Source organism: Falco rusticolus, chromosome 15, assembly GCF_015220075.1.
Source record: "Falco rusticolus isolate bFalRus1 chromosome 15, bFalRus1.pri, whole genome shotgun sequence".
Classification (NCBI taxonomy): Eukaryota; Metazoa; Chordata; class Aves; order Falconiformes; family Falconidae; genus Falco; species Falco rusticolus.
Genome location: NC_051201.1, coordinates 21,971,101 through 21,999,014, shown reverse-complemented (window position 1 = coordinate 21,999,014; position 27,914 = coordinate 21,971,101). Strand labels below are relative to the sequence as shown.

The 27,914-nt window shown below is 58.7% G+C and overlaps 2 protein-coding genes across 5 annotated transcripts; one reads left to right on the top strand and one right to left on the bottom strand.

The window, feature by feature from the left end:
* Nucleotides 1–565: 565 nt before the first annotated feature.
* On the top strand, nt 566–8,952 carry PARD6A (par-6 family cell polarity regulator alpha). 2 transcript variants are annotated; one of them, XM_037408847.1, is made up of 3 exons: nt 566–837; nt 2,059–2,281; nt 5,010–8,952. In XM_037408847.1, exons 1-3 carry the CDS (start codon nt 649–651, stop codon nt 5,792–5,794), a joined length of 1,197 nt encoding a protein of 398 aa, XP_037264744.1. In that variant the 5' UTR covers nt 566–648; the 3' UTR covers nt 5,795–8,952. The 2 variants fall into 2 exon arrangements, with proteins under 2 accessions (XP_037264744.1, XP_037264743.1); XM_037408846.1 differs by having other exon boundaries at nt 568–837; nt 5,007–8,952.
* ENKD1 (enkurin domain containing 1) lies at nt 8,579–21,039 on the bottom strand. Of its 3 annotated transcripts, none has more exons than XM_037408858.1 (8): nt 20,907–21,039; nt 16,352–16,476; nt 15,833–16,057; nt 14,396–14,568; nt 12,261–12,422; nt 10,971–11,140; nt 9,914–10,050; nt 8,579–9,417 (listed from the first exon to the last, which is right to left on the bottom strand). In XM_037408858.1, exons 2-8 carry the CDS (start codon nt 16,434–16,436, stop codon nt 9,257–9,259), a joined length of 1,113 nt encoding a protein of 370 aa, XP_037264755.1. In that variant the 5' UTR covers nt 16,437–16,476; nt 20,907–21,039; the 3' UTR covers nt 8,579–9,256. The 3 variants fall into 3 exon arrangements, with proteins under 3 accessions (XP_037264755.1, XP_037264756.1, XP_037264757.1); XM_037408859.1 differs by having other exon boundaries at nt 16,352–16,502; nt 20,907–21,037; XM_037408860.1 differs by lacking the exon at nt 20,907–21,039 and adding an exon at nt 16,989–19,767.
* Between the last annotated feature and the right edge of the window lie 6,875 nt (nt 21,040–27,914).

Sequence of the window (27,914 nt, the reverse complement as noted above, 5' to 3'; positions counted from 1 at the left end):
GCAACTCGTCCCCGAAGTGCCCGACCCCCCCCCGGGTCCGCGCTGACCCCGGTGCCATCAACCCTTGCTACCGGCCGGGGGGCACAGCCGGAGGAAGCGTGTAACCGGGGAAGGCGGCACGGCGGCTGCTGCCGGGGCTGCCCTCGGCCACAAGGCCACCGGGCCGCGGCGGCGGGGAGCGGGCGGCCCCGGCCGGGCCCCTCTGCCAGCGCGGGGACGCGCCGGAGCATCCGCGCGCTGAGCCGGGGCCCCCTCAGCGACACTCGCCGGGACGCCGGTCGGGCGGCAGGGCCCAGCGGCCCCGAAGCGGGGCGGGCGCCCGCCCCTGCGGGGCGTGATCGTGCCGCTAATGAGGGTCCTGGTAGCGGCGGGGTGCCCGGGATTACCGGAGCGGGGCGCGGGGCCGTCCCGTCCAGCCCGCCCGCAGCGCCGGGGCCGGCCGGGGGCGGGCCGCGGAGGACCGGGGGGCGGGCGGGCGGGGGGGCCGGGGCCGGGGCCGGGGCCGGGCGTGCGGCGCAGCGGAGCGGGCCCCGGCCCGGGGCGGGGGAGCGGCGGGGGGATGCGCCGCCGCCCGCCCGGCCCCGCCCCCGTTGCCACGGCGACGTTGTCAGCAACCCGCCGGCCCCGCCCCCCGGCCGGCCGGGGCCAATGGCGCCCCGGCGCCCGGCCTGCTCGCCGGTGACGTCATGGCCGGTGAAAATCCCCCGTGGCCGCGGGAGCGGCGGTGGCGGCGGCGCGGCCCCGTGGCCCGGCGCGGCCCGGCGCGGCCCCAGCATGGCCAAGCACCACCGCACGCCGGCGCGCTCCGCCGAGCCCGTCATCGAGGTCAAGAGCAAGGTAAGCGCCCGCCGTGCCGCGCCGTGCCGCGCCGGCGCGATGCCGGGGCCGGTTCCGCCGGGTCAGGAGCGGGCGCGCCGCCCCCGCGCCGGGCAGCACACGTGGGGCGGCACCGAGCACCGGGCAGCGGCGCGGGAGCCAGGCCGTGCGGGGGCTCCGCTCCGCTCCCCCGCGCTGCGCTGCGCTGCGCTGCGCTGCGGCGGCGCTGCCCGGGGCCTCCCCGAGCCCGGCCCGGCGCCGTCCCGCACCGTGGGCTCTGCCGGGCCGCGGGCCCGCTCGGCGCGGCCGTCACCGGCACGGGGAGCGCCCGCCAGATGCGCGATGCGCCGTGCCAGTAGCCCCGGTGTGCAGGCTGGCTCTGCCGGCCCGGGCGTGCTGGGTGCACGGCCATCCCGGGCACACACCTCGCCCAGATGTGTTCTTGCCCAGATGTGCACGCTCGTCCCCGACTGTGCCATCACCCAGATGTGCACCCCCAGCCACGGGTGACATCCCCCCCGGCCGTGCACCCTCACATAGCTGTATGCCCTCCCAGATGCAATCCCCCAGATGTGTCTGCTCAACCAGATGTGTACTCACCTGATGTACCCCCACCCAGATGTGCACCCTCGCCCACTGTGCCCACCCACCCAGCCCTTTGCACAGCCAGATGTGTGCACTCCCCTGCTGCACCCTTGCCCAGCTGTGCCCTGCCTGCCCGGACCCCCAGGTGGGTGCTGCTGCCCCCCGTTCCGGGTGCTCTGGCCACCGCTGGCCCCAGCAGCCAGGGTGTGACCCCCGGCAGCGCCATCCTCGCAGCGTTCCTCAGCCTGCTCTTAATTGGCTTCCCCTTCGTCGTGACTGAAGGAGGAGGCCATAATTAACGCTGTTGCTCACCAGGTGACATGGCAGTGCCCGTGTGGCAGGGAAGGGCCTCCCGGCAGCGCGGTTCCTGCCATGGCTGGTGGTACAGCCGGGAGGCTCTGCCTCTGGGCACCCCTCCACCCCGCCACTGCGGTGCCTGGGCAGGAGAACGGCTCCGGTCCTCTCATTTTGCTTTTGGGATGGGCCCTAGCTGACAGGCACCGCCACCTTGTTGCTGCTGAGGTTTTGGGGTTGGCAGCGCCTGGCTCTGCCTGCCCTGTGGTGGTTCCACACCGTGCCCTGCCTGCTTTGGTCCTGCCGGCCACAGCCAGCCCTGCCCTGCCTCACCCTCCTCCTCCTCTTCCTCCTCCTCTGCAGTTCGACGCCGAATTTCGCCGCTTTGCCATGAAGCGCTCTGGCGCGGGCAGCTTCCAGGACTTCTACCGCCTGCTGCAGACGGTGCACCAGATCCCACGGGTGGATGTGCTCCTGGGCTACACAGATGTCCACGGTGACCTTCTGCCCATTAATAACGATGACAACTACCACAAAGCCCTGTCCTCTGCCAACCCCCTCCTCAGGGTCATCATCCAGAAGAAGGGTAAGCGGGATCTGGAGAATGGCACTGGCCTTGTCCTCCCCACCAGGAGAGAGGAACTGCATCCTGTGGCATCGCTGGTGCCACGTTTGGGCTGTACTGGTGGTGGATGTGGCCAGTCACGTACTCTCCGGCCACCACTTTGGTGGATGGAGGTGGAGGTGGTGGCACTGGGAGGCTCCCAGAGCCCTGCTGGGGCTGTGGCCCCCCCACGGGCTCTCCCTGCCAGTCCTTGCCTGCACCGAGGGGCACCCGCCCCAGCCCAGCCCTGCATGACCCAGCGAGCAAAGGCAAATCCTTGTGATCCACCCCTTTGAAGTCGTGTTTTCCAGCTGGCCTTGCGTGGGCTCCCAGAAAACACCATGTTGCTCCCTTGAGTGCCGTGTTGGGAGCCCAGTCCGGTTCCCTGCCCTGAGGTGGTGGCAACCATGGTTTTGGCAAAGCTCTTGGGGCACTGGGTGCTGCTGAGTTTTTGGTGGTGGGAGGAGGCTCCTCTCCTCCCTGGCGGCCCAGGGGCTTGCCCTGACCTTAGTGGTGCGTTCCAAGAGAGCAGCTTCCTCGCCCAGGAGTGCAAAATCACCGTGACAGCAGTGTCCCAGCCAGGGCGAGAGCCTGCTGGTGACACGCACCCCGGGTACATCTCTTCGCCAGGGAGATGAGCCTCTCCCCTTCCACTTGGTTTAATAGCACCAAGGCTTTCTCTTTAGTAGCGCCATCAAGCAACAGCGTGCAAAGTTGGAGCCTGATCTAAAAGCCCCAGTTCCCTGGCTTAGTGCCTGGGGTGGCTCTGTGTTTCTAGTGCACATTAGTGGTGTGCAAAGCCCCCGGGCAAGGAGGGATGCCGGCGGCTGGCCCCGGCTGCTGTGCCAGTTTCCCTGGGTTCTTGCATCGGGGTGGTGCAGGATGCCCTGGACGTGCATTTCCTCAGGGGCCATGCAGCATGGGGGATGGCAGGTGATCCAGGATGTCAGTGCGAAGGAGCTGGAGCCTGTGGCACGCACAGATGCTGGTGCTGAACCATCCCCTGCTCCCAGACCAATGCCTGGACCCAGGCTGCGGCACAGAGAGCCGGCATGGGGCTGAGTGTGCCAGGGCTGCCATGGGAGCGTTGCTCCTGCTCCCAGAGCCGCCTTGCCTGCTGCTGGGAAAAGCCTGCGAGGGCCTGTGGGTGACTGGGCTGAGCTGGAAAGGTGCAGTGAGCGGGCAGCCACAGCGCTGGCACTGTGGGCAGCGTGATAAGGAGCATGAGGAGGCAGCACTGGCACTTGGCCGTGCCCGCAGGAGAGGGCCCATGGGACCAGCAGCACCACAGAAGGCGAGTGGAGAGGCCAGGAGCAAGCCCTGTTGAGTCACAGCTGATTTAAAATGGATCCAGGTCATCCCGAGGCAGGGCTGTCGTTGAACCAGTCCGGGTCGGTGAGGAATGCGGCTGCAGTGTCTCTCACACACCGGGCGTGGGGGAGCTGTGCACACGCGTGCGTACCTAGGTGTGCACCCCTCGGTGGGCTCCCCGGGTCCTGACGGGGGCTCAGAAAGCAAAGGCCGCAGCCTGGTTCCTCTCGGTGCCACCAGAAGCCACCCCTGTGGGGCAGCCTGTCGGGGACGGTGGCACTGGCCCTCGGGGAGGGCAGGGGAAAGCCCGGTGCATCACCAGGGCCGCCGGTGGGCTCATCCTTGGGGTGCTGGACCTGCCTGGCCCAGCTACTCTGTGCCCCTCGGAGAGGAGCCGTGCACTGAAATAGCTGTGGGAAAGCCTCCACCGCCCTTCGCCGAGCTAAAAATACGCTGGGCTGCGTGTGCAGGGAGATATTTATAACCCAGGAGCCCTGGCAGGCTGGCTTGGCTAGGGAGAAACCCCGCATCCCCTGGGCCCGGGGGCATCCCCAGCCCCCCTGTGGCTGGAGCAGGGTCTGGGTGCTGGTGGGAGGCACTGTGGGGAACGTGCCAGCAATGCAGCATCCAGATCTGGGCTCCCTGTGGAAAGGGACGGGGAGAAACCAGAGGGGGCCCAGGGGAGGCTCCCTGGCACCTGGTGGATGTGGCCAAGGGGGGGACATGCTGGAGCTGGGCCCCATGGAGCAGCCTTAGGGCAGGGTCAAGGAGTGTGGAGTCAGACTCTCCATGGTGGTGCCAGACGATGGGATAAAAGACAGTGGCACAAATCACAGTTTGGGATGTTCAGGGGCCCTGGGGATGCTGCAGGCCTGGGGAGGAGGGGTGTCCCTGTCCCTGGGCTCTGCAGGACACAGCTGTGGCCATCCCTATCCCGTGCAAGCAATGGCCCTGCGCTAGCACGGGCAGGGGATACCAATGCTGTCTCACGGGGCTGGACTCACCCTCGGGAAGCTGGCTGCCACCACGGCACCGCCTTGTGCAGGGGGTCCCTTTCCCCAGACCCAAAGTGGGGCACGGCTGTGGCTCCTGGGCCGGCAGGGCTGGCAGTTCTAGTGTTAAGCTGCAGAGTTTGGCTTAAAGTGTGATTAAGGCTGAATCACCGCCTGGATCCCACTAATCCTGGCCTTGTGTACGCTGGGTAATCCCGGGAGATGGGCCCGGTGGAGACAGGCTGCAGGAAAAGCCAGGGTGATGCTCGGGGGAGGAAAAGCTGGCGAGACCCATGAGCAGGACACTTCTCCCACTGGCTCCCCCAACACCTGGGGCCACAGGCACATGGTTATGCCCCCAGCAGCTGTGGTGCCTGACACGTGTTCTCCCTCGCTCCCGACAGCAGAGTCCGATGCTGGTGTCTTCGCCTCCAACTCCCTGCAGCGGAAGAAGAAGGGCTTGCTGCGCCCCGCGCACTACCGAGCCAAGCCTCACCTCCTCATCGGCATGCCCCAGGACTTCCGCCAGATCTCCTCCATCATAGATGTGGACATCTTGCCGGAGACCCACCGCCGTGTGCGGCTCCACAAGCACGGCTCCGACAAGCCGCTGGGTTTCTACATCCGTGACGGCGTCAGCGTGCGCGTGGCCCCGCAGGGTGTCGAGAAGGTGCCCGGCATCTTCATCTCCCGCCTAGTGAAGGGTGGCTTGGCCGAGAGCACGGGGCTGCTGGCAGTGAGCGACGAGATCCTGGAGGTCAACGGCATTGATGTGGCTGGCAAGTCCCTGGACCAGGTGACAGACATGATGGTGGCCAACAGCCACAACCTCATCATCACCGTCAAGCCGGCCAACCAGCGCAACAACGTCATCCGCAGCAGCAAGGCCTCGGGCAGCTCGGGCATGTCCACGGACAGCACCCCTAGCCAGCAGACCCCCAGCCCAGCCTCACAGTACCTGAGCAACTACAGCACGGCCGAGAGCGACGAGGAGGGTGACCTGGTCATCGAGAGCGACAGCGCGCCCCACTACATCCCCGGGGGCTGCCCCAACGGGGGCCCCACGGACAGACCCCTGCAGCGGAGCCTGTCCCCGCACAGCTCGCGGGGCTCCCTGCAGTCCCTTGGCAGCCACGACGGCAGCCCCGGCCGGGGCAGCGGGCGGGAGGAAGGCACCCTCCTCACCCTATAGCCGCCGGCTCCCCCGCCACCCCAGGGTGGCTGGCTGGGTCCCGCGCAGCCGGGCTGGTCGTGCGCAGCGGGTGATGAGGGGGCTGGCGCGCAGGGGCAGAGCAGGGCAGCCCACTGCCCCTCCTGCCACCCGTGCCCCCGGGAGCCCCGCTGCGGCCCCCGCTGGGCACTGCCCTTCCGAGCCTCTTGCCTCCTACCCCCCTCCTTCCAAGCAAGTGGGGTTTTTTAATTGTTTTATTGAAATATGCATTATCAATTAATATATTGCAATGGACAGTAAAACCTTTTCTAGAAAGCACCCCACTTGTCCCTGGTCCATGTCGCCACAGGGGTCGGCCCCCCACAGCCATGGGGCACAGCCCCCTCCCAGACACAGGCCGGGGCAGGCACACCGTCCCGCAGCCCCACTGCCCCATCCCACATGCCGTGGGCCAGCACAAGCCCTGTGACCAGCTCTACAGGTCCCCTGGGAGCGGGGGGACAGCGGTGGTGGGGACCCCAGCAAGGCCCGTTGTGGGGAAAAGGGGGGGGTGGAGGGATGCTGGAGCACGTCCCTCCCCCTGTACATCCCTGTCCCATGGCACACGCCCAGGCTGCTTTGGGCAGCGAGCCTGGCGTGGTGGCCCGACACAATGAGCCTTGCCTGGCCCCCCAGTTCCCACCTTGTCACCGCTGCAGTGCCCTCACTACTCAGGGGACACTTCAGTGACATCTGCAGGGAGCTGGGTGGCACCCGGGCTGGCAGCACCACCTTGGCTGTCACCTGGCCCCAGTAAACACCACCGGGGTGGTACAGCTCCATCTTCCTCCTGCCCACCTGGGGCTCCCCGTGCCCTCAGTCCCCCTCTCAGCGCTGAAGTGCCACGCTGGTGGCAGCTCTTGCCTTTGCTTTGCTGCTGGCCTGGCCCAGCCCGGCACCAGCACCTTCCTGCCCGCAGGGATGGAGCGATGCCCCAGCAGCTGCTGGCTCTGTTGCACTCACAGTGGTGATGGCTTCTCCTGGCCAGACCATAGCTGGCTGTCCCCGTGGTCCTTCGCCCCCTCTCCCACAGCATCAGCCTTCAGCACCAGCATCTCTACCCCACCTGCCGCAGCCACTGGCAGTGTTTTCTGGTGAAGCAGCCCAGGCACAAGGCCCGGCAGGTTGGATGCACCCAGGGGCAGCGCTTTTCCAGCCCGCTCCCGGAGCTGGTCACGTGTGCTGGGGCACCTAGGGCACTGGCACTGTGCCGGGCCCTCTGTGGCGTAAGGGCTCCCCCACGGCCCCTGGATTAGAGCCGGTGGGAAGCGAGCACAGGTGGTGCCAGGTGCCCTGGCCCGGCTCCTGTGGGGTGACACTGGGCACAGGCACAGGTTCGCACCCAGGTCGGTGGCAGAGCTGGCGGCTTCGGCAGGGGAGGGTGGATTGTGTCCTGTTGCCTTCGCTGACCCCTGAGAACCAAACCACCCGTGCTGGCACCACCAAAACCTTACCAGCAGCTGCACAAGAGCCGCTGGGCTGGTTCAGCAGCAAGGGCCTGACCACGGCAGCTCTCCCAGCCCGTTTGCCAAGGGCCCTGCAAACAGCGGCTCTCACCGGCACTGTTGCCCGTGGCATGTGGTGGGACCGGGCAAGGGGACCCACAGTTCTTGGGGTCCAAAGGGGCAGCACCGACTGCTCAGGTCCTGGCTGTTCCTGCGGAGCCCCAGCCGTGCCGGCGGCTGGCAGGCAGAGCAGTGAGGGCTGAGCCTGGCAGCTCCGTCACTCCTGAGCAGCACAACACTTGCAGCACGCAGCTGGGGCCCAGACAGGCCAGAGAGCAAAGCAGACAGCAGGGCTGGTTAGTCCAGACTTGTTTAGGGCAGGGAGGTGCATGGGGGCTGGCGCCCGTGGCCCCCAGCTGCTCTCAGCACCGCTCTCATCCAGCCGGCTCAGCCTGGCTGCAGCGTTTGCCCTGAGGGTGGCCCCAGGGGAGCGTGGGGTGATTTTCCGGCTGGCACCTCACCTCCTCAGCCCTCCAGCATTAAAAGCTTCTCTGGCCCTTGGCAGCAGCGTCGCCCCCTGCATCCCAGGGTACCATGGGCTAGGCTGGACCACCCTGCAACATCCCCACCCCGCAAAATCCGGCCGGCAATGGGAGTAACCTCATGCAACAAGGCACCTGCTTGGGGCAACCATCCACAGCATCCCCACCCTGCACAGCAAAAGGAGATGGGGCAACAGGCACAAGCTGCAGCAAGGGAAATTTTGATAGGACTTCAAGGAAAAGGTGCCAAGTGTTCCCCCTGAGGGTGGCACAGCTTGAGGACAGAGGCCCAGCAAGGTGGTGGCAGCAGCCCCATCCTTGGAGATTTTCCTGACTCAGCTGGATGAGGCCCCAGGCTGAGGAGCTGGTCCTGTGCTGAGCAGGAGAGGGACGAAGCCCTCCAGCAATCCCTTCCAGCTTAAATCTTTCTAGACTTCACACAGCAGGATCTCTGAAAAGGTCTGCTTGGCTCCCGGTGTAGCACCTGAAGGCAAGGGGGCAGCGAGCTCACCTCCACGATGGCATCTGCCCAGCCCTGCCCTGCCGGCCTGTAGACTGAGATCTGGCAGGACTCTGCGCATTCTCCACTCCAAGTGCCCCACCACGTCCCAGTGCCGCAGCCCAGTGAGACCTAACCTCCCCGGGCACGTCACGCTTCTGCAGCGTGCGACCAGGACCCACGGCTCTCCCCCTGCCTGCACTACGTCAATGCTGCTGGTTTCGGCTGCCCACCACCACTCCTCCGGCCCTACTGAGCCCACCAGGAGCCGCACACACACTGAAAGAAGAAAACGATGCTTTACTTGAGCACATCCTGCCTCACAGACAACAAAGGCTTCTCCAGACAACCTGCCAGATAACCCTGCAGCCAGCCCAGCTCCGCCCTGGGCAGGAAGGACTGAAGCTCCGCACTTCTCCACTGTCCCTGAGCTGTCCCCGAGCTGCTGAGCCCAGCCAGCAGGTCAGAGGGTGCAGAGGCACCAGCCGTGTGAGCAGGCTGGGTCAGCGCTCGGGACCAGGGCACACATGGCAGACATGTGCAGGTGCCCGGAATGAGCCGTGACCATGGCCCAGCTCACGAGGGGGACAAGGAACACCACTGGTAGCAGCACGGGAGATCCCCTACCAGTTTCCAGAAGTAGGAAAATAGGAGGTGATGCCATGGATCCAGAGCAGAGAACTAATCTCTGAGAAGTCAAACAGCAGAGAGACAACTGCTCTCCAGACCACAGGGTGGAAAGTGTGTTAGGGCATCTCCCTCCCTTTTCCATGGACAAGACACCACTGGCGGGTGGGCAGGGAGGTGCCGGCTGCATATTGGACGCTGTATTGGCACCTGCATGGGCCCAGGGTTCTGAACTTGCCTTCCTCTCCTTCCCTCCCAAGGTGATGATCGTCCCTTCCCGGTGATGCAGGATGTTCGCACAGAGCAGCACAACACACTTGGCCCCACCAGCTCAGGAGTCCAGCTTGATGAAGACCTTGGGCCTCGAGAAAATTTTGATGGCCTCTTCTATCTGGGAGAGCTTCCTCTCCAGCTCTACCCGCCTCTTCTGCATTCTGAGGGTGTCTGTGCCCACTGGCAGCATCACCAGGTCCTTTATCAGCTGCTCCTGGCCTACAGAAAAAACAACAAAGAAGCAAACAAGTTGTGTTAGTGGAAGTGCAAAGAAATCCATCCTTTTCCTAACCTCATCCTCAGTCATGAAAATGGTGGCAGCACTGGAACAAGGGCTTGGAATACCCGTCCTTGAATTCAAAGCTCAGCTGGAGGAGGACCTGAGTGACCTGCTCCAGCTTTGAAGAACTAAGGGTTGGACTAGAGACCTCTGAAGGTCCCTTCCAGCCAAAATCTGTCACTTTAAAGGCAATAGTAACCCAAACATCAGGTCTACTGGACAAGCCTGCTCCAGAGAGCCAGTCCTGTAACCTGCGGGTCCCACCAACCTGAAGGAGATTGATCTTTCCTCACACAGAGCTCAGATCCCAGCTACATGCCTTATTCCAGGTAACTCTTCAAGTGGCAGGAATCCATGCCCCAGGCCCCTTCTCCCTAATCCTGGCTAGGATCACCTATTTTTCTGAGCTGGAATCCCTATTTCTTTTCTTCTTACTCTGCTTCAGATCGCCGAGGGTCTCCAGCCGCTGGCTCTCTGGCATCTTGGTATGACCAGGTGGCGTGTCAGGATTTGGCAGGTTTTGCAGCTGCTCCTCCATCTGCCTGCGCCACAGCTCCTTCCTCTCCAGCAGGCTGGCAAGGCACAAGAAAGCACGCGTCAGCGCATCTGGCGGGAGGAGCCGCCCAGGGATGCAGGCAGGGGCCAGGAACTGAGCCCTTCAAACCCTGCTAGTCTCCATGTCACTGCCCAAGGACCACAGAGACCCACGCTGCTGGCACACACCCTTGCTGTGGAGGGCTTCACCTGCACGCATGGACTAGTCAACATGCTCTACATGCCCTGAAGGGCTGCTGGAAGGGACACACGGAGGCCTACACAAGCTCTTCGGAGACAACGGCTTCTGCTCCTTGCTTTTTGCCCAGACCACTGAGTCCTTTCCAAACCATTTGCGTGCTGGTGATGGAATGAAGTTGGACAACACTGCTCACAGCAGGGATGCTGGCAGAGAACAGCAGGCACAGCAGACAGCCAAAGGACTGACACCGCCGTAAGTCCTAGGACAGGGTCACCCAGGAACTGGTTTCCACTCAGAACCCCAAAATGCAAGCCACTACTTGGATGTTCCTCAGACTCTGGGTCCAAGACAGGATGAACACTTAGGAGGCAGAGCAAGCTACCTGCCTCTCCGTAACCAGAGCTTTTTATGCTGAAGCTGCGCCACGTGGAGCAAGGCTTACAAAGGGGCAGGAGCACATTTCTCAGAGCACACAGAACGTCCACAAGTCAGCATCATTGTAGGACAGCAAACAAGGGAAAAAGGGACAAAATTCTTTCTGAGCCCAGTCACACCAGCCATGGGATGCTTGTTAAGTCAAGAAACCAAGAGGGACTGCATTTATTTCCCAGGCCACAGTAAACTGCACTGCTTGCATACGGTGAGAGTGCCTCTGTCCCCAGCCCCCCGTCTTTCTACGCCAGAAGCTGGGGAACGTGGTGAAGGGAAGTGGGCTTGTTACAGAAAGTCTTGTGGACCAGAGAGGGGCATACATACTACTGGGGGATGTGGCCCTTTTGCTTGGCGTTGTACTCCTCCTGCTCCTGGTGCTTCTGTTCCAACAGCTTGGCCAGCGCCTGCAGGGACTGGGAGCGCCGCAGCAGGGCCCGCTTGGCGTTGCAGGCGTTGTGCTTAATGAAGTCAATGCTCTTGCCCTCCACCTGGATCTGGAAGAAGAGGAGGCGGCAGGAGGAGCTGGCTCACCGCATGCACACAGGCAGCTGCCCTTGTCCCCACAAGGGACAAAGCAAAGAGGCACCCGCACAAGCCACTGGACTGCAGGTTACCGCAGCAGGACAGGCATACCGCGCACGCCCAGCCCAGCCCATCTCAGGTGCAAGGCCACAGGCAGGCAGGAGCTATGGCCACAGTCTGAGACGTCAGGCACCAAAAGCCAAGCCTAAAATCGGCCTTTTTTAAGGTCCCCAAGCTGACCCTGCGCCCTCAAAGCCAAAAGGACAGAAAGAACCAGGCGTGACATAGTCCCCATGGCTCCTACTGGTGCATTTTGAGCCCAGCTAGAAAGTCAGAGGAAAATCTGGTCAAGCCCTCGCTGGGCCAGTAAATGCAACAGAACCTCTGGCAGAGCAGGAGCCTAGCAAGTCCTTGGAGGCATTTCACCAGAGACAGCACCCTCTATCACAGCTCTTCTGGTGGTCAAGACAGGGGAGAAGGTCACTGGATTTGAGTTTTAGGTTTTTCTTGGGTTTTCCTCCTTAGGAGTTTATGCCCTGTTTAAAATAAGCCCCTCCATGGCACTTGGGAACCAAGAAACTGACAACCCTACGCTTGCCAAAGAAAGGGGACATGGGTCATGGAGCAGTGTAAGCAACTCTCCTTACTAAAAAGCGCATGCATTTCCCAAATTTTTATCTAATGTCCAGAAACCACAGTTCCTTCAATTACGGTGTGAGCAGTAATCCCCAAGACTTCCTGCAAAGCCCCAGGAAGAGCAGATTTGAGATTATTGGCACTTCTACATGAGGAGGCAGGATTTTCAAAGGGAACTTCATTATCTCTTTAACTATGAGCAAGGGCAAAGCCAGAAGGTAGTTTTAGAAATCTTTCAATGCCCATCTCATCGCCCCTGTGACCAAGACCCTGTTTCTTCCTTTCAGCCAGGAACATTATTTACAGATCTCTCTGCTCACGCAGCAGATCCAACCCAGAGCCTCAGAAGAACACATGAAATGTTCAGAGCAGGAGCAACAGGTTAAATGCCAGAAACCCTTAGGATGGATGAGCACCAGAAACACCTGGGACGGATGCCGTTAGTGCGCAACTCACCTTGGTTTCAGCACCCAGTGCCTCTGGAGCCTCTGCATCTGCTCCTGCTTTCGTTCTGGCAGGCCTTGGGGAGAGTGATCTGCATGGCTTGATCCCAGGGCCACAGCGAGAATATGCTTTTAGGAATTTCTGAGCTTCTGGATTTGGAGGTGGGGAGCTCTCCTGTGAAAGACAAAAAAAAAAATCCACTAGTGGAAGGAGGCTGGAGCAAAGAGAAACACACCCAAAAAAGTTTGGGTGGTCAATCACAAGCTCAACCTCAAGTTTCCAGCAGACAGATGACAGCACGCTCTTCCTGCTGTGACTTGGCAGAAGCTCTTGGGGGAAGGCAATCTGTACTCAGCGAGCAAAGGCCAAATAGACTGCCTACAGCAACAAACCCAGACCTGGAAACTGAACCTTGTAAAGAAACGCTAAAAACAAGGGGAAAAAATCTGCAGAAACGTGCCTTTGGATCAAATTCGTGTGTAACACTGACTGGAGAATCCGTCTTCACTGACTAATCTGGCAGGTGTGAAAGGAGAGCAACGCTGGATAACCCAGCAGAGATGCCTACCAGAGCGAGGAACAACCGCAATGGATGGGCAGCCCATACTGACAGTGACCACGACTCCTTAAAAAGCAGAAATCTTCCTGTGAAAAGGGCAAATGGCAGAGTGGAGAAAGCGTGCCGCAAGTCAAGAGACACATGCCAGTCTCCCTTGCTGGCAAACCTAGAGGACTCGAACTCTTAGAAGAAGCCATCCCACCTCCATAAATCCAGAGCATGCTGCAGAGCCCTGCTACAGCGAGTTTAATGAAACGGCAGAGGCAGGCACAAAGCTGACTGCTGAGAAGCTGTTCTCGAGTGCTGCTCTGCTCTGCTCAGTACCTCAAATCTGTGGTTGGCTGCAAAAACAGAACAGAGTCAGAGACCATGAAGGCTAGCAGGCACTCGTGGAAGGACAAAGCCCTCTCCTGGCAGCCAACAATCCTGAGGCCAATGGGAATGTACGATCTAACAGTTTGAGGCTACTCTGGAAAGGCAGCGGCAGCCCTGCGCTTCTGCTGCCTCAAGGAGCTTCCCCCACGCAAGGCTGAGCTGGAAGGGACCCCCAAGGCCGCTCCTCCAGGAGGTCACTACGATAAGGACAGGCACAACACCCCTCTGCTTGCTGCCATGCAGCAGGAGCCCACCCCATCCACAGGAGCTGCAGTGCCTGTTTCTGGATGAAATAAGAGGGTAACCGAACACAGAGTTCGCCTGGATGATGGGGGTCTCCCAGATCCAGACTGATGACTACTGGCTCACCCAAAGATAGTGCTGGAGCTTTCCTTCCCTCTCCCAGTGGGCCTTTACTTCCTGTACAAACAGGTATGCTTCTACCAGGGCTTTGGTGCATTTAGCAAAGCCCTCACTAGAAACTCACCAGGGCAGAAAAAAATTATCTAAACAAAGAAAGAAAGAAGTCAAAAGCAGAACAAAACCTTCACAAAGACAGACACCCACTCACTTCAGCAGCTGAGAAAGCCTGAGAAAAACAAGGCACAGCCCCGCATCCCTTCTCCCGCACGCACGCCGTGTACAGAGGACAGGAGGTACGCATGCCCTCACAGCTTGGGCTGCTCTACGAGGTCTCTGCCCAGAGACGTCTGTGTGCCGCCACTGCACAGTGGTTATTCACCAGGATGATTGCTTGCAGAAGAATTTGGAGATATACGGCCCACTGTGGGTCCACAGGGTGTTAAGGGTTGAACTGAGGTTTGATGCAGCCTGAAGACCCACCTCTGAAGACCATGATCAGAACACCACAGCCTTTTGGCACAAACCCCAGACAAGCATTGGCCCCCACACTGAGAAGCTGAAAAGCCAGCTGGATGCACCTCTGGACAGGGAATATGGTGTGAGGGGGAACCGCCTGTAGATCCCTAACAACTGAAGGGCCAAACAGGAGCCTTCAGGCAGAGGGTTGTGATGGGATTTTTGTTCTCTCAGCCTCCCCTGCATGGGGGGTCCACTTGGCCAGGCAGGATGGGGATTATTCTGGCAATCACTCTCTGGACCCAAACCACGCATTCCCACATGGCCCCACTGTCACATCTGCCCTGAACTGCATCCCAGGCCCAGAGAGTTCAGGAGCTCAGAGGGTACTGACCTGCAGTTTGGCCTTCACCTTTGACTCCACATTTTCATATTTCTGGGACTTCCACAGAGCTTTCACAGGCTTGGGCTGGCCATGCTCTCGGGCTCGCTCCTTCTCTTTGCACTTCTTCTGAATCTCCTTTATTCGCCTCATATTTACCTTCTCATGGTCCTTGGACTCTTTCCCTGCACAAGTGGAGACACAGCTTTCACCCCTCAGACACTGCCAAGGCATGCAGGCTCCTGCAGCACTGACACCAGAGCCTACAGCTCCATCTCCAAAGCTGGTCCAGCTGCCCACGGAAATAGCAAGCTCTCCCCTCTCCTGCAGACTAGACAATCTGTGCATTTCTCCCACATTAGATGCGCGCTCCCAGACTGACCCTCTTCTGCCAGAGGATCCCACAGTGCCCAGATGAGCACCGGCACAGATCTGCGCACACTGCCGGTGACCACAGACTCCCTTGTTCTGAGCGAGCATAGCTAATGTGTCCCATTTTGGACTATGCCAGACAAGCCATATCAGCATCCTCTCGAGAGCAAGGTCAATTCCCAGTTCAGCATCCTGTGGTGCTTCCGAAGCAAAGAGAGGGCTGGTTAAAGGCAGTTGCCAAGCCTTAAACCTGTGCTGTTCCTGATTTCAGTGTCAGCCATTGTCCCACATTCAAGGGGACATAATCAAGACTACGGATTGTATTTTTTGTTTTCAAATCAAAAATGATCCTTCCTTGGGCGCCCCAAGACAGGGAAGATCACAGCTTACACAACCAGACCCTCTTCCATTCCCCTTCTGCTTTGGAACAGCAGCTGTGGCAGCTGGCAACCACCATGCTGGCACCAGGCAGGGCTAGGGACAATGCCAGCACATGGAATAAATCAAATTACACCCCGCCATCAGCCTTATCTCCTTCTTGGACCTCTGAACGTACTTTGGGTGACCTCTCTGGAAAAGGGAACATCTTTTGCAAAGTATCCACATATACAGACAGTCTTCCCAAATCCTGCCTGGCTTCACTAACAAGGAATTCCCCAGGTTAAACATCCTCTGTACATGAAGAACACACTTGATCCATCTTTGACTATAAAGATACTGGTTATGTTCAGAGGTAACAAACTAGAAGGGCTCGATTTATTTCCAGCATCTCTCAATAGTCTCTCTTCCACAACTAGTTCCTCAGGTCCAAATTAAACAGCATCTGTTTTAGAGTCCCTCTTCCATTCCAGACGTGGGCCCGACTGGAATCAGGGAGGCTGCAGCAGCAACAGCTCCAGCCCGGGCAATGGCTGGAGGCCAAGCCACTGCCAGGCCAAACGCAGGAGATGGGGCAACCAGCCCTGCAGAGCTCAACCTCTCCTCAGGCAGCAGAGCCGAGGAATCCACCCAAATCCCTGATGCCTCATCCCTGGCCCCAGACACAACTCAGGCCAGCAGCAACTCAGCTGTACTTACTCTTGACTGGCAGCCCCCCATCAAGGGAGACCCCTTCAAGCTGCAGTAAGAGACTGAGTGTCCCTTGCTGTCCCTTCTCCAGGAAGTCCTTCCCACTGGGGCGAATGCGAGGGGCTGGCTGAACCTGGCAGGCATTGCCCAAAGCTGGGTATGGGATGGGAACTGGGTCCAGGGGGCTAGTGGTAAAATCCAGCTTCTGAGCATTCCCTTCCAACCTCCCTCGAGCTACAGAGAAAAAAAAAAGAGGAGGTAATCAGGAAATTATTTTATCTCATGGTTTTCCTCACCCACAGCCTACAAACAATGCTGAAGACCCCCTCTCCACCTCTACCTCATGCTTTCCCATCTTTCAACCAGCTCCATAGACCACCTTTAGGATCACCACCCATGAGGAAGCAGAATCACCTGCACCAGTCTGAGTGGAGACTGTTGAGGACACCAAAGAATAAGGACATCTAACAGGTGAGCTGTGCCATGCCAAAGTACAAAGCACATCCATAACAAGTATCAAGGACTCACCCGAGAAGGGGCGTTTGTAATAGTTTGGAAAGAGCGTAGGGTCTGGAGGAATTGGCCCAGAAATCCTGGATGGCCCCTCACACATCCTGCCGTCACTCTGCCTCCGTCACAGAAACCAGCCACCACTGAGAAGAGAAATGCACCGGGCTCGCTGAGCCACCGAAAAGCGACATTATAAACACACACACACACACACACATATATATATGTATCTAAATAGGTGACCTTCTGACCTTCATTAGAGAGCTCACACCCAGATACAGGGATGGCAGGTACCTACAGCAGGTAGGAAACCACCCCAAGTTGGACTCCAAGCAGGTGAGGCAAGGCATCCAGCAGCACGGTCCCTATTGTGGGGCTAATCAGCATTTTTACCAGCGCTGAACCTGACATGTCCATGGCTGCTGTAATATCGGTATCTTCAGTACAGAAAATCCTTCCTGGCTTTGCTCTCCCATATGGGAACATTTAATGGAGACATGCAAACAGAAGCTGAGCTGCTATAACCGCCCTGTGTGCCTTTAGTGAATAGAAAACACAAGGTATCTGGACATCATACACATTTTAGCCTTAGATTTGAATTATCTTGCACCTTGAGCCCTTTCTGAATAGAACCTGTGGTTCAAACACAACCTACCCAACGCAAGCTGAAGGCCCTGCCCCACACAGGTAAACCCTCTGATCTGTCCTCTGCAAGAGACACACCGGGGCTGCCACCACCCGGGAGCAGGCTGGGGCTGAACTTCAGAAGCACCCAAGACAAAATGCTTCAGGATCAGGCAGGGGCAGATGCGGGATTGCTGGGGAAAAGCCCCGAGATGAAAAGAGCCCAGCTGGTCTCTCGTGCCCCAGGGAGAACAGACAGTCACCTGTTTAGAAAAATATCTGTTTCATTTCCAAAGAACTTCTCAATGTGGACCAACACAACAGACCAGCACAGACCCACAAACTGCTGCCCTGGCCCTCACTGGTCCATGCTGTGTCTCTCCTCCCCACGACAGCAGGATCACAGATCCTTCCAGCACCGAAGCAGCCAGTATCTATTTCCCTGCAATGCTCACAAAGATCTTGTGGACAGCATTTTATTGCCTACAAGAAACTGGAGGGACTTGCTCCCTGCTCAGAAAATGAGGATGCAGGATGCTGCACCAACAGGCACAGACTGCTGGCAAGCTGTTGGCAGGTGCCACAAGAGCCTCAATACCTCCCAGGAGTCACACCATGATTTTGACAGGCACCAGGGCAGCTTGGCTGGAGTCACAACTGTAAGAACTGGGGCTACAACCTGCATGCTCTGACTCCCGAGGCAGTAATTTAAAATATATCTGAGACAACTCTACGGGAAGAACTCCTTTCAGGATCCTTGACATGCCAGCACTGACGGGACGCAGCATCTGCAGTTTAATTTATAAACCAATAAACAAAATCAGTACAAGGCTGAGTGAGTCTGAGTCATAGCAACTAATGCACTGCAGTCTTCCTTGCTAAATCACCCCTGTTGACATGAGACCCATTAGCAAAAAGCTGTTGTTCATCTCCCAGACACGACTGCAGAGGCAATGTAAGCAATGCTGACTACTGCACATCAGCATGCATGTATAGTTTGTACCCAGCTACTCTGGAAAAGATGTTTCTGAAGAGCAGACACAGACTCTCAGCCTGAGATAAAAGGGCATTGTCTTGGTATTATTTAATCTCCTTGATAATGGATCCAACTAGGCCAGAACAGGCTCTCTTATTCTAAAAAAAAAGAAAAAAAAAAGAAGCGTTCACCATGAGATCACTCCACTCACACTACTGGCCTTGAAGTTCACATCTGATCTTGATCTGAACTCGAGTTCAAACCCAGTAATTTACATGCAGGATGACAGGCTGAAATCAAGACCTGTAGCAGAGCAGACAATTACTGTGGGAGACTGAAGGAGGAAAGGCAAGTTGATGGGAGGCGGGGGATGGAAGGATTGTTTTATGCCTTCACACAAGTCACATTTCACATCCCAACAGCACCCTGCCCCGCCGCAGGGAATTTGCAAATGACACCCACTCCCTGATTTGCAAGTCACATCACCTCTGGATTGCGATCTTGCAAGATCAGACAACCTTATTACAACAGTAAGCATCTTGCCTATCTAACAAACTCACCTAACGTGGGACACAAGCCCCTAGCGTCAGCCTCCCAGCCCTGAGAAGCAGCAGCCAAGCCTCGGTTACCAGTGATCAGTACAGACTTCCCAAGCTGCTGCTCTGCTCCTGCCAACCATGGGCGTATCTGGGGGACACATGCGAGAGAACCTCATGGCTCGCTTCTGCCAAAAGGGGATGTGCGGACCTTCCCTGCCGCCATTCCCATCCTTCTGCTTCATCTCTTGTGACAGCTCCAAGGTGCAAATGGTCCTGTGCTGAGCCGATTCAACTCACTACCCCTGCATGAAACAAGCCACTTCTTTTGCTGCTTAGTTTTCTGCGCATTGAACCTTCTGTCCAAAAATAACCTGGCTGTCACCTCCGGGGGGGGTTAGAGAAGCACTGGAGCAAGCACAAGGGAAATACTGCAAGAGCACGTGTTTATGAATGCAGAGGAGAGAGGAAGAGGGAACAGGGTCAGCCCTTTCAGCAGTGACCTGATGGCTGGCTCGGCCACACTGTCTCATTTGTACCTGGGAAAGAATTTTCTCTATCACCATGTTAGAACCCTAAATGTCGAGAATAGTTTCTGACCTGTTCCCACCAGAAACGCACTACTTGGAGCATTCGCTGGCTATGAGATGCAGGCAAGCTCTGCAAACGCAGTCTGGTTAAGTCCAGGTAAACAGATACATACTTGTGCAATTCTTCTCTCTTCTTAACCCCCTGCTAGGCTGCAGAACTCGCTAGGGAAGCAGCAACACTGCTCCTAGCCACCGGCCTGCACCAACCCTGTTCCCTGCCCTGCACAGATACAGGAGGCACAGGGCAACTGCCAAAGCAACCCAGACGTTAGCATTGCTACTTACCCTGGCTGCTAGCTTCCCCACCAGGACCACAGTTTAATCCTGGCCTAGGAGCCAAACAATAAAGGCTGCAGGCACACCTCTCCCAAAGTGTCCCTGTAAGTTTAAGAACCATTAATTCCACTCTTTGTGCACTTTGCCCCAGCTTACCAAGCGGTAAAAATGCTGCTTATCCCCCCAGTAAACTGAGATCTTTCAGAGCCTTAATGAACCACAGCTTCCTTTTGTGGCTTCTTTTTTAGCATCGTAGCTAAGGAAACTACAAAACGGGAACAGACAAGGCTTTGACAGGTGTTTTTCCCAGCCTTGAACCTGCTGTGTCTGACTTTGAAGCATTCCCTCTTCACAGATCACATTTTCACTGTGCCCGAGTCCCTGGCCAAGAAGCGGCTACCACACACAGAGCTGAAGCAAGCCCAGCTTCATGCCTCTATGAGTCAACCTCTGCAAAACGCCGGGGGGGGGGGGGGGGGGGAGCGGAGTCCTACAGCTGTGATAAACTGTGATAAGCAGAGCAGCAAGTCATCTGCAGCAAATCAAAGGCCTAATCTCTGTGCAACTGGTCTTGGTTGTTTGCTTCCTTCCTCAGTAGTTTCAGCTGAAATGGAAAGGAGCACCAGAGAAACTTCCATGCCTGAGGGCGGCACCCTGATCTAGGTCCATAGCTCCTGCAGGATCGGGGGTCAGGAAACGAGGTCAATGTGCCACAAACCTACCCAGTCATGTTCGTTCATGCCTACGCTTTCCCCCCCCTGCAGACTGCAGTGGGAGAGATTTTCTCCTTTTAATACTATCCCCCAGGCAGGTTCTCGCAGGTGCCACCAGCTCTTCCCCACCTGCCAGCCTCAGAGGCCCATTTTCTCTTTTGCCTTTCGGACAACAAAGAGGGCCAGGTCCAGCCAAGCGTGCTGCTGGCCTCTGCAACACGCTCCCTCGGAGCTGGGCAGGCATCAGGAGCCAAGCCAGCTTGTGCAGCCTGCCCACGGAGCCAAGTGCACATGCTGCGGCAGCAGCCTCGGGCAGGAGGCGAATGCAGCTGCGCCAGGCACGGGGCGGCAGGCACAGGGCACCGGGCAGGGGCTGGCACTGGCAGGGGCTGGCAGGGGCCCGCCAGGGAAGGCAGGAGAGGCACCACGGCACGCAGGGCTCTGCTCCCACGCCACGTGCCAGGGTCACCAGCCCAACGTGCAGCCCCGGGCCCAGCGGAGCCCAGGACCCTGGCTGTGCCACCGCGGGACACCGGCCTGGCCCCGTGCTGAGCCCAGCGGCCACCGAGCAGCTCGGGGCGCCCCCACAGAGTCCTGCCAGGCGGCTGTCCCCCCGCGGCAGGGGCTGCCCTCGCAGCCGGCGGCCCCCGGCGCTCCATCCCCGCAACCCTCGGGGCGGGGGACGGGTCTGGGCCTCGCCCCTGCTGCCCTGGATGGGGGCACGGCGGCCCCCGGCCCGGCGCCCCGCAGCCTCCGCCTGTCCCGGTGCTCCGCCGCCCGCCGGGCGCCCTAAGGACACCCCCGGGCTGGGGCCCCGGGCCCATTGGGGGTCTCTCCGGCCCCCCCGAGAGGACTCACCGAGGGAGCCCGCGGGGCAGCGCTCGCAGCTGCGGCCCGGCCTGTGAGGCCGCGGTCTGGGCCTGGGCCTAACGTGGGCCCGCCCGCCGGCAACCGCAGGCCCGTCCCCGCCGCGCTCCTCGGCAACCGCCGCTTCCGCCGGGAGGGGCCGGGCGCGCGCTGGGCCGCGGGGGGTGCCCGGGGGCGCGGGAGTGCCTGGGGGGGGGGGGGGGCTGCCGGGGGCGAGGGGCTGCCCGGGGGCCCCGCCGTGAGCCGCCCCAGCGCAGGGCGGCCCGGGCTCGCCCCCCAGCACGGCCCCGCTCCGCCGGCGCCCTCCGCCGCACCGGGGTCCTGGGCAGGATCGGAACGGCGCTGGCGGCCGAGTGGCCCCCAGGCGCCCCAGCCCCTTAGAACCGGGGCCGCCTGCCCCCCCGCCGCTGCCCGGGGCCGTGCCCGGCAGCCGGGGGCAAGGGGGGCGCAGCCACCGCGGCAGCGCCCCGGCGAGGCCCCCTGCAGCCCCGGAAAGCCGCGATGCCCAGGATGGGGCAGCCGCTGGGCGAAAGCGCTGCGGGGTGGCTACAGGACGGGGTTCCTCAGGCTTTGGCTCAAGTGTGACCTTCCGTCTCCTTTCTGCCATTTTCTTCCCAATTCAAGCAGCTGAACTCTTGATTTCCCCCACTCAATTTGCCTGTGGCCATGATCCACGGCTCAGCCACACCAGCGCAGCGCAGTGACTGCACCGGCCGCGTTTGCTGCACGAGAAGACCATCGTGGTCTGCTTTTGCCCAGAGCCACACTTCTCCCGCAGGACAGTGCATCTCGCTGCCGTGGCTTTGGACCTGGGTGGTTAAACAAATACCGGGGCATTTATTGCTGAGCGGAGGAGATAGAGCTGCCGGGGCCAGCCCTCGCCTCCTGCAGCAGCCCCTGCATTGCCTCATCACTCTCTCCAGGCTATAAAATGCCGTGGTGTTTAGAAAGGAGCTGTGCGCGGGCATGTTTCTCGCACCATGGTACCACGAAGACAGAGGCCACCTCTCCGCTCACAGTCAGCCCCTCCTAAACGCTCCAGGGTGCAAAAGTCAAACAAAATCCTGGCATTTTCCAGGCTGCTGGCTTGAGGGGTGGGATTTGGTGTGGGTCATCACAAACCCCGCAGCAGCGTTTGTGAGGAGGGGACCGATGTGCGGAATTAAACTTTATAACTCAGGATAGGTTATAAAGCAGGTATGTTTAATCCACCAGTGGGCATCAGGGTGCACAATTCCAAAAGCACCTGCTGCCCCGACATCTCTGTGCACGTGTGATTTAAAGTATACATTCATACATATTCAATAGATGCCTGAGAATAGGTTGGGTTTACCGAGAAGAGAAGTCATTAACATAAGTTTCCTCCCATCTGTGCTTGTCTCCTGGTGATGGTCATGGGGGTCCTTGTCTCCAGTTTCTTCCAAACCATAAACCAGGACAGATCCGGTTTTCCTATCTCAAGGCACAGGTGTTCGCATACCAGTGTCTTCTTGTCAGCACGCGAGCATCCCAGCTCCATCTTATCAGTACAAAGGGCCCCAGGACCGGGCCTAATTTGCAAAGTCATACCGTGAAGCTCCTCTTTGTAAAACAAAGAGAGTTTTAATTATTCTAAGTTTTCCGTATCCTATTAATCTAGTTATTTCTAAGCCTTCTACCAGGACCACAGGGGTCCCTTGTTCCCATCGGAGCAGGGCTGTCACCAGTGCCAGGCTGGGATGGCCACAGCCACATCCCGGGGAGCCCTGCTGTCCCTGAGGATGGAGACCTCCCACCTCCTGGTGACCCCTCCCAGGGCTGCAGCGTCCCTAGCAGCCATGGACATCTGTCACCACCACAGCCAGCCCCATTGGCCCGGCTTGACTGCATCCCCAGGGGCCAGGGAGCATCCCCTGGGCCCTCCGTATTTTCTCAGCCTCCCTTCTCACGCAGGAGCGCCGACGCGGGGACCCGTTGCCTTCACAGAGGGTTAACGGTCTTCTACAATCTCCTGCCCAACTGGCGCCTTCAAACCCATCCCCAGAGCTGAGCCTGGAGCAGGCTTAAGGGGAGCGGTGGGGAGGACCCTTATTTTCCTATGGAAATATTTTGTATTATTTTATATATTTATTATTTATTATATATAAAAATAAAAATATATTTATTATTAAAATAATAAAAATTATTTATTTTCCTACGGAATGCTTCATAGGCTGAACAAAACCTGTATGGCTGTCTGAAGAAACAGTCTCCTAGGAGATATATGGATGTTTTTTCTGAAGGTACTTGTAAAAATACCATTAAACTTAAGAAACATGATTTGTTATTTCCATTAAGTTTTCTCTGCTGGTAAGTAGTGCAAGATATTACCTTTTGAAATATATTTGATTATTTCAGTTTCTTCGTAAACAGTATTGTCATTTTTTCCTAAAACTCCCATATGGACCAGGCCAACTGGAAAATGAGCCTATCCAGCCCCTTTTTTCCAGCCTTATTTATCACGGAATCAGAATTTCCCTGCAGGCATAAATTGCAAAAAATCTGGATTAAACCAATCTTAATTCAATGTCAGATGCCCACTATCACTCAGATTGGTTTTGCAACTCTTACTCCTTTCACACATCACTTCTTTCCTGCCTCCCAGTATTATGCCCTTGTTAATACACCAAGACCATATTAAGCTTTTATTTCTATTAAGTGTCTTTTTTTAAGTCAATACTTCCTAGAACAATGCATACTTCTTTCTGATTTGAGATATGTCCATACATTGATGCAAGATTCACACCTCGAAGTGACACTGCTCATCCTCTTACCGCACCTCTTGTGTGGCTTTTGCGGCTTTCGGTGGCCTGTGCCAGCCCGGCCCGCGCTGCCTGCCGGGCGCAGGGCTGCTCTGCCCGAGGTTTGCTGGCTGGAAAGGGCAGGCAGCACGTGTGAGGCCAGAGGTGAGGCGTTCGGGGCGGGTAAGATGCCCGCAGCCTCTCGCGGTTGCGGTTGGGCAGTGGCACCGCTGAAGTCGGTTGCGGGCGCCGGTTTAAGGGCCAACCATCGCCTCAGCAGCAGGGGAGCAACGGCAGGGCTTTGGGCAGGGGCTGGGTGCTGACGGGTGGCTTGAAGGAGGTCCAAGGCAGAGCTGCAAGGTGTGCTGGGGAGGTTGGGGCCTTCTGGCAGCTCAGGGTGGGGTGGGGATCTGCAGCACCCCATGTGCTGGCCTTTTCCCCTCCCTGCATCCCCAGGTGTATCAGCAGAGCTCCTCGGGCTCGCTGCTTTGTCTTGTGCTGGGTAGAGCTCAGCCCTTCCAAACCCGCTGCCCAGACCCAGGGCTGGGGGTGAGGGGTGGGGAGGGGGTGGTGGGACGACGACCCCCACCCCCCACCCCGGCAGCTCTGTAGGGAGAGGCAGCCAGTGCCCGTGTCTCTGTAGTGGGGGCTCGCCGTGGCCCGGCCGGGCCAAGCACCGCACATGGGGGTGAGCGGCCATGCCAAACCAAACGCTCATGGAGACGTTGGCCTGCACACAGCCCCCAGCAGCAGCCTAGAGCATCTGTCATGTCAGCCCTGGTGCCGGAGCCTCCTGCCCTGGTGGGGAGCCCCGAGGAGGGACAGCATGGTGGCCACGAGCCTGGGCACATCCTTGCTCAGCTGTCTGCAGCCCTGGAGAGCCCAGACATCAAAGCTCTGGAGGTGAAGGTCGATGCTGTGTCGGATGTGGGAGTAGTGATGAGCACGGGCCTTGCTCCCAGGTGCCACAAGCACAGCACTTGCCCCTGTGCGAGAACAGGGGGCCCAGATGCGTGCCAAAATTTGGGGAGGGGAAAGGAACGGGAAAAGCTCCTTTCTGCAGAGGGTGGATATCCCTGGGGCAGGATCTGCTCCCCAGAAACAAAAAGCATGATGTTACTCCCAAGTCTTTCTGAAACTTGGAGTAAATGACCCCAAATAGTTATCTGTGAGTTTCTGGTTAAGCTGCATGAAATGGCAGCTGAGTAATTGCCAGCCAGCTCCTTGTAGAGCTATTTTCTGCCCTGGTGGGATGCTCAAGGGTGTTCCCAGCTGCTGTCTGGGGCCTGGTGGTGCCACTGTGGGTGAGGGGGTGGGGGCTCAAGGTGGCAGCCATTGCCCCGGGAGGGCCAGCAGGACTTGTGTGGCCACCTAGCCCTGCAGTTCCAGCCACTGCAGCAACACCGTTTCTCCCAGTCACCAGCCAGCCGGACTCACCTCCATGAACTTGGGGCCACATTGGGTGTAAAACCCTAAATCCGGGTGGTTACCAGTGGCCAGCAGAGGGTCCAAGCCACAATGACAGGGCCGTCCACACCAGGGCCCAAGGAAAGCAGGTGCAGGGACTGGCAGGACAGGAACATCGCTTGTCAGCGCTGTCCTCCATGTCTGCTGCAGTGGTCCAAGGATGGCCGAGGCGTCCGTGTCCATGCTGAGCTGTACGAGGAGGAGATGTCGAAGAGCAAAGAGCTCTTCCCGGAGCTGGCGGATCTCAGCTGTGTCGCGGCGCTGAAGGCCTGGATGCTAGCCTATGGTTTCAAACTCAGTAAGGCAAAGTAAGTCACCACGTCTCCTTTAGGAGCCGACGTGCGGCAGCACTGCCGGGCTCGCTGTGTGAGGTCTGCGTCTGCCCTGGGTGGGCTGCGTTGCACAAAGGTGGAACAAGGTTGGGAAAAAGGGATGAGCATGGGATGGGAGTTATTAGTATTGAGGATTTCTGGCTGGATATCATTCTGATTTGGTTTTTATTTTGTTGAGAATCGAGGAGCTCAGTTTGTAGTAATGTTGAGAGCTGTTTGGAGTTTAAAAGAGCAGATAAACCGGAGAAGTGTGGGAAGGGAGAAGCCCAAAGAGCTGGGGGCTCACAGCAGAAAGGGAAACAGCACCTGTGGCAGTGAGTAGCCTGGAGCCATCCGTCAGCCACAGTCAGCAACCAGCAGCCACGTCCAAGTCCAGCCAGGGAGCTGAGCCAGCACGGACAGGGCAGGAGCAGCCAGGCGCCGGCCAGCCTCGGACACAGCTCCTGTGCCAGGGCATGGAGCACCCCCCACCGAGGTGCTGCAGGGCTCCGTGTCCCACTGCAGCCGGACCCTGAGCTGGCCATGCCCCGCAGCCCGTGTCTGTCCCACAGGGCCAACGTGCAAGTGCTCCTGTTGCGGCACCCTGATTTCCAGAGGGCGCGTCCCACCGCCAAGGGGCCGGGCAGCCTTGGAGGTGATGCTGGCCCCTCCACCAAGCAGCGGAAGGCAAGGCAGAAAACAAAACATGTCTCCAGAGAAGCCATGTCCCCGGACATGCCAGGTGAGCACCGCTGGTGGCTGAGCCACGCAAGCTGGGCTGGGCTGGCATGGTGTGTGTGCCTTAGCTGACTTGTCTCAGGAATGATGCTGGTCTGAGGCTGGATCCACAGTACAACAGGGTGGTCCCCAGCCCTTCTGCTTCTCCCAGACCTGGCAGCCTCCCCGCGGGTCAGGTGACAATGGGGGCTTTGCCATTAGTGAGTTTTCAGCTGGGCACTGTGGTTCCCAGGAAGGCTCGCCCTGGCTCTTCCCTCCAGCTGCTGTTCTGTCTCTGGGATGTGGCCGTGTATCCCTGACCTTTATCCTACCAGGCGGCCTCAGCTCAAAGGCACCGTTCCCCTCCTCACAGGGGTGCTGCTCTTCCTCTCCTCCCAGGGCTGCTGCAGCCCATGAGCAAAGCCCTGGCAGGGAAGGGGTTGTCAGCATCGGGCTCTTCTTGTACCTCTCCAGAACAACGGCGCCGCAAGCGACCCTCGTATATCAACTTCGACGTGCCAGAGCTGATGCACCCGTCAGCAGGAGAGGATGAAGTCCCAGAGCTGGCACAGCCAAGCCCTGCAACCCCTGGGGGAACAGCTGCTCCACAGCCAGAGGGTGAGCTCCAGCAAGGTTTACCCAGCCCCCATATTCCCCAGGCCTCATCCCGCCAGCGACCTGCAGGTCCCCATAGCTTGACCCCCAGAAACAAAGGCTTTGCCCTTGCCTGTGCAGGTTTTGTCACCTTATCGTGTTTCTTCTGCCCTTGCCCCCAGCTATTAGAGAAGCAGCTTGGATGTCTCTGGGTCACCATTTGCAGCAGCTCTGCCCTTAGGTTTTCTCTTGAAGCTCTTAGGTGGCCCAGCTGAACAGAGTAGGACCTTTTCCCCTAGGACTGCACTCTTCAGTTGTGACTCCTACAGTCCCCGGGTTCCAGAGCTCTTTTCCAAGACATGGTGGGCCAAAGCCACGGCCAGCCTGAGCTGGAGCTGGTGACAGGCCTGCTCCAAGCAGGAGGCCAGGCTGGAGACCCAGAGTGGCCATCCCGCCCATGGTGCTGGGACCTGACATCCTGCTGGTGCGAATACTCAGCCTGTCTCTGAGGAGCTGGCTGAACTGTTGATGCACTCACTCCCCTTGCAGACACCTGGGCCAGCAGCGCTCTGGAGATGCCAGCCCCAGAGGAAGGTGATGAATGCATGGAGATTGATATCGATAGGCTGTTTGCACAGGCAGATCACCTCATGACACTGCTCTTTCCTCAGGATGAATAGCCACGCAGCTTTCTGCTGCCCATTTGGCTACTGCCCAACCTGCAGGGTGGTGATCATCCCCTCACCCATACAAACAGCTGCGGGCTTACTGGTTTTCTTCCCTGGTTGCAGAAAACCAGATTTGCCTTGGGAAAAGAAAAAAAATAAAAGGGAGGGGGCGAGGGAAGAGCAATTTTTCATCGTAAAATAAAAGCTGTGTGTCACTTGGTCTTACAATGCATGTGTTGCCATTCCTTCCTCGTGTGTGCGAAGCAGGAAGATGGGGACCAGCTGCCGCAGATCACCCTGCGCAGGGGACGCAGGAGGGGATGGTGTGGCGCTGCCTTTCAGTCCAGCAGGCAGAGCCTGGTCAGTCCCCCTCTTGAGCAGCGCTAACCAGCCGGTGCTTCCACCACCTCTGCTAGACAGCCGGGGGTTGCGTGGGGGAGTCGAGGTTTCACAACAGGCACTGCCTCGCCCAAAGGACTGCTC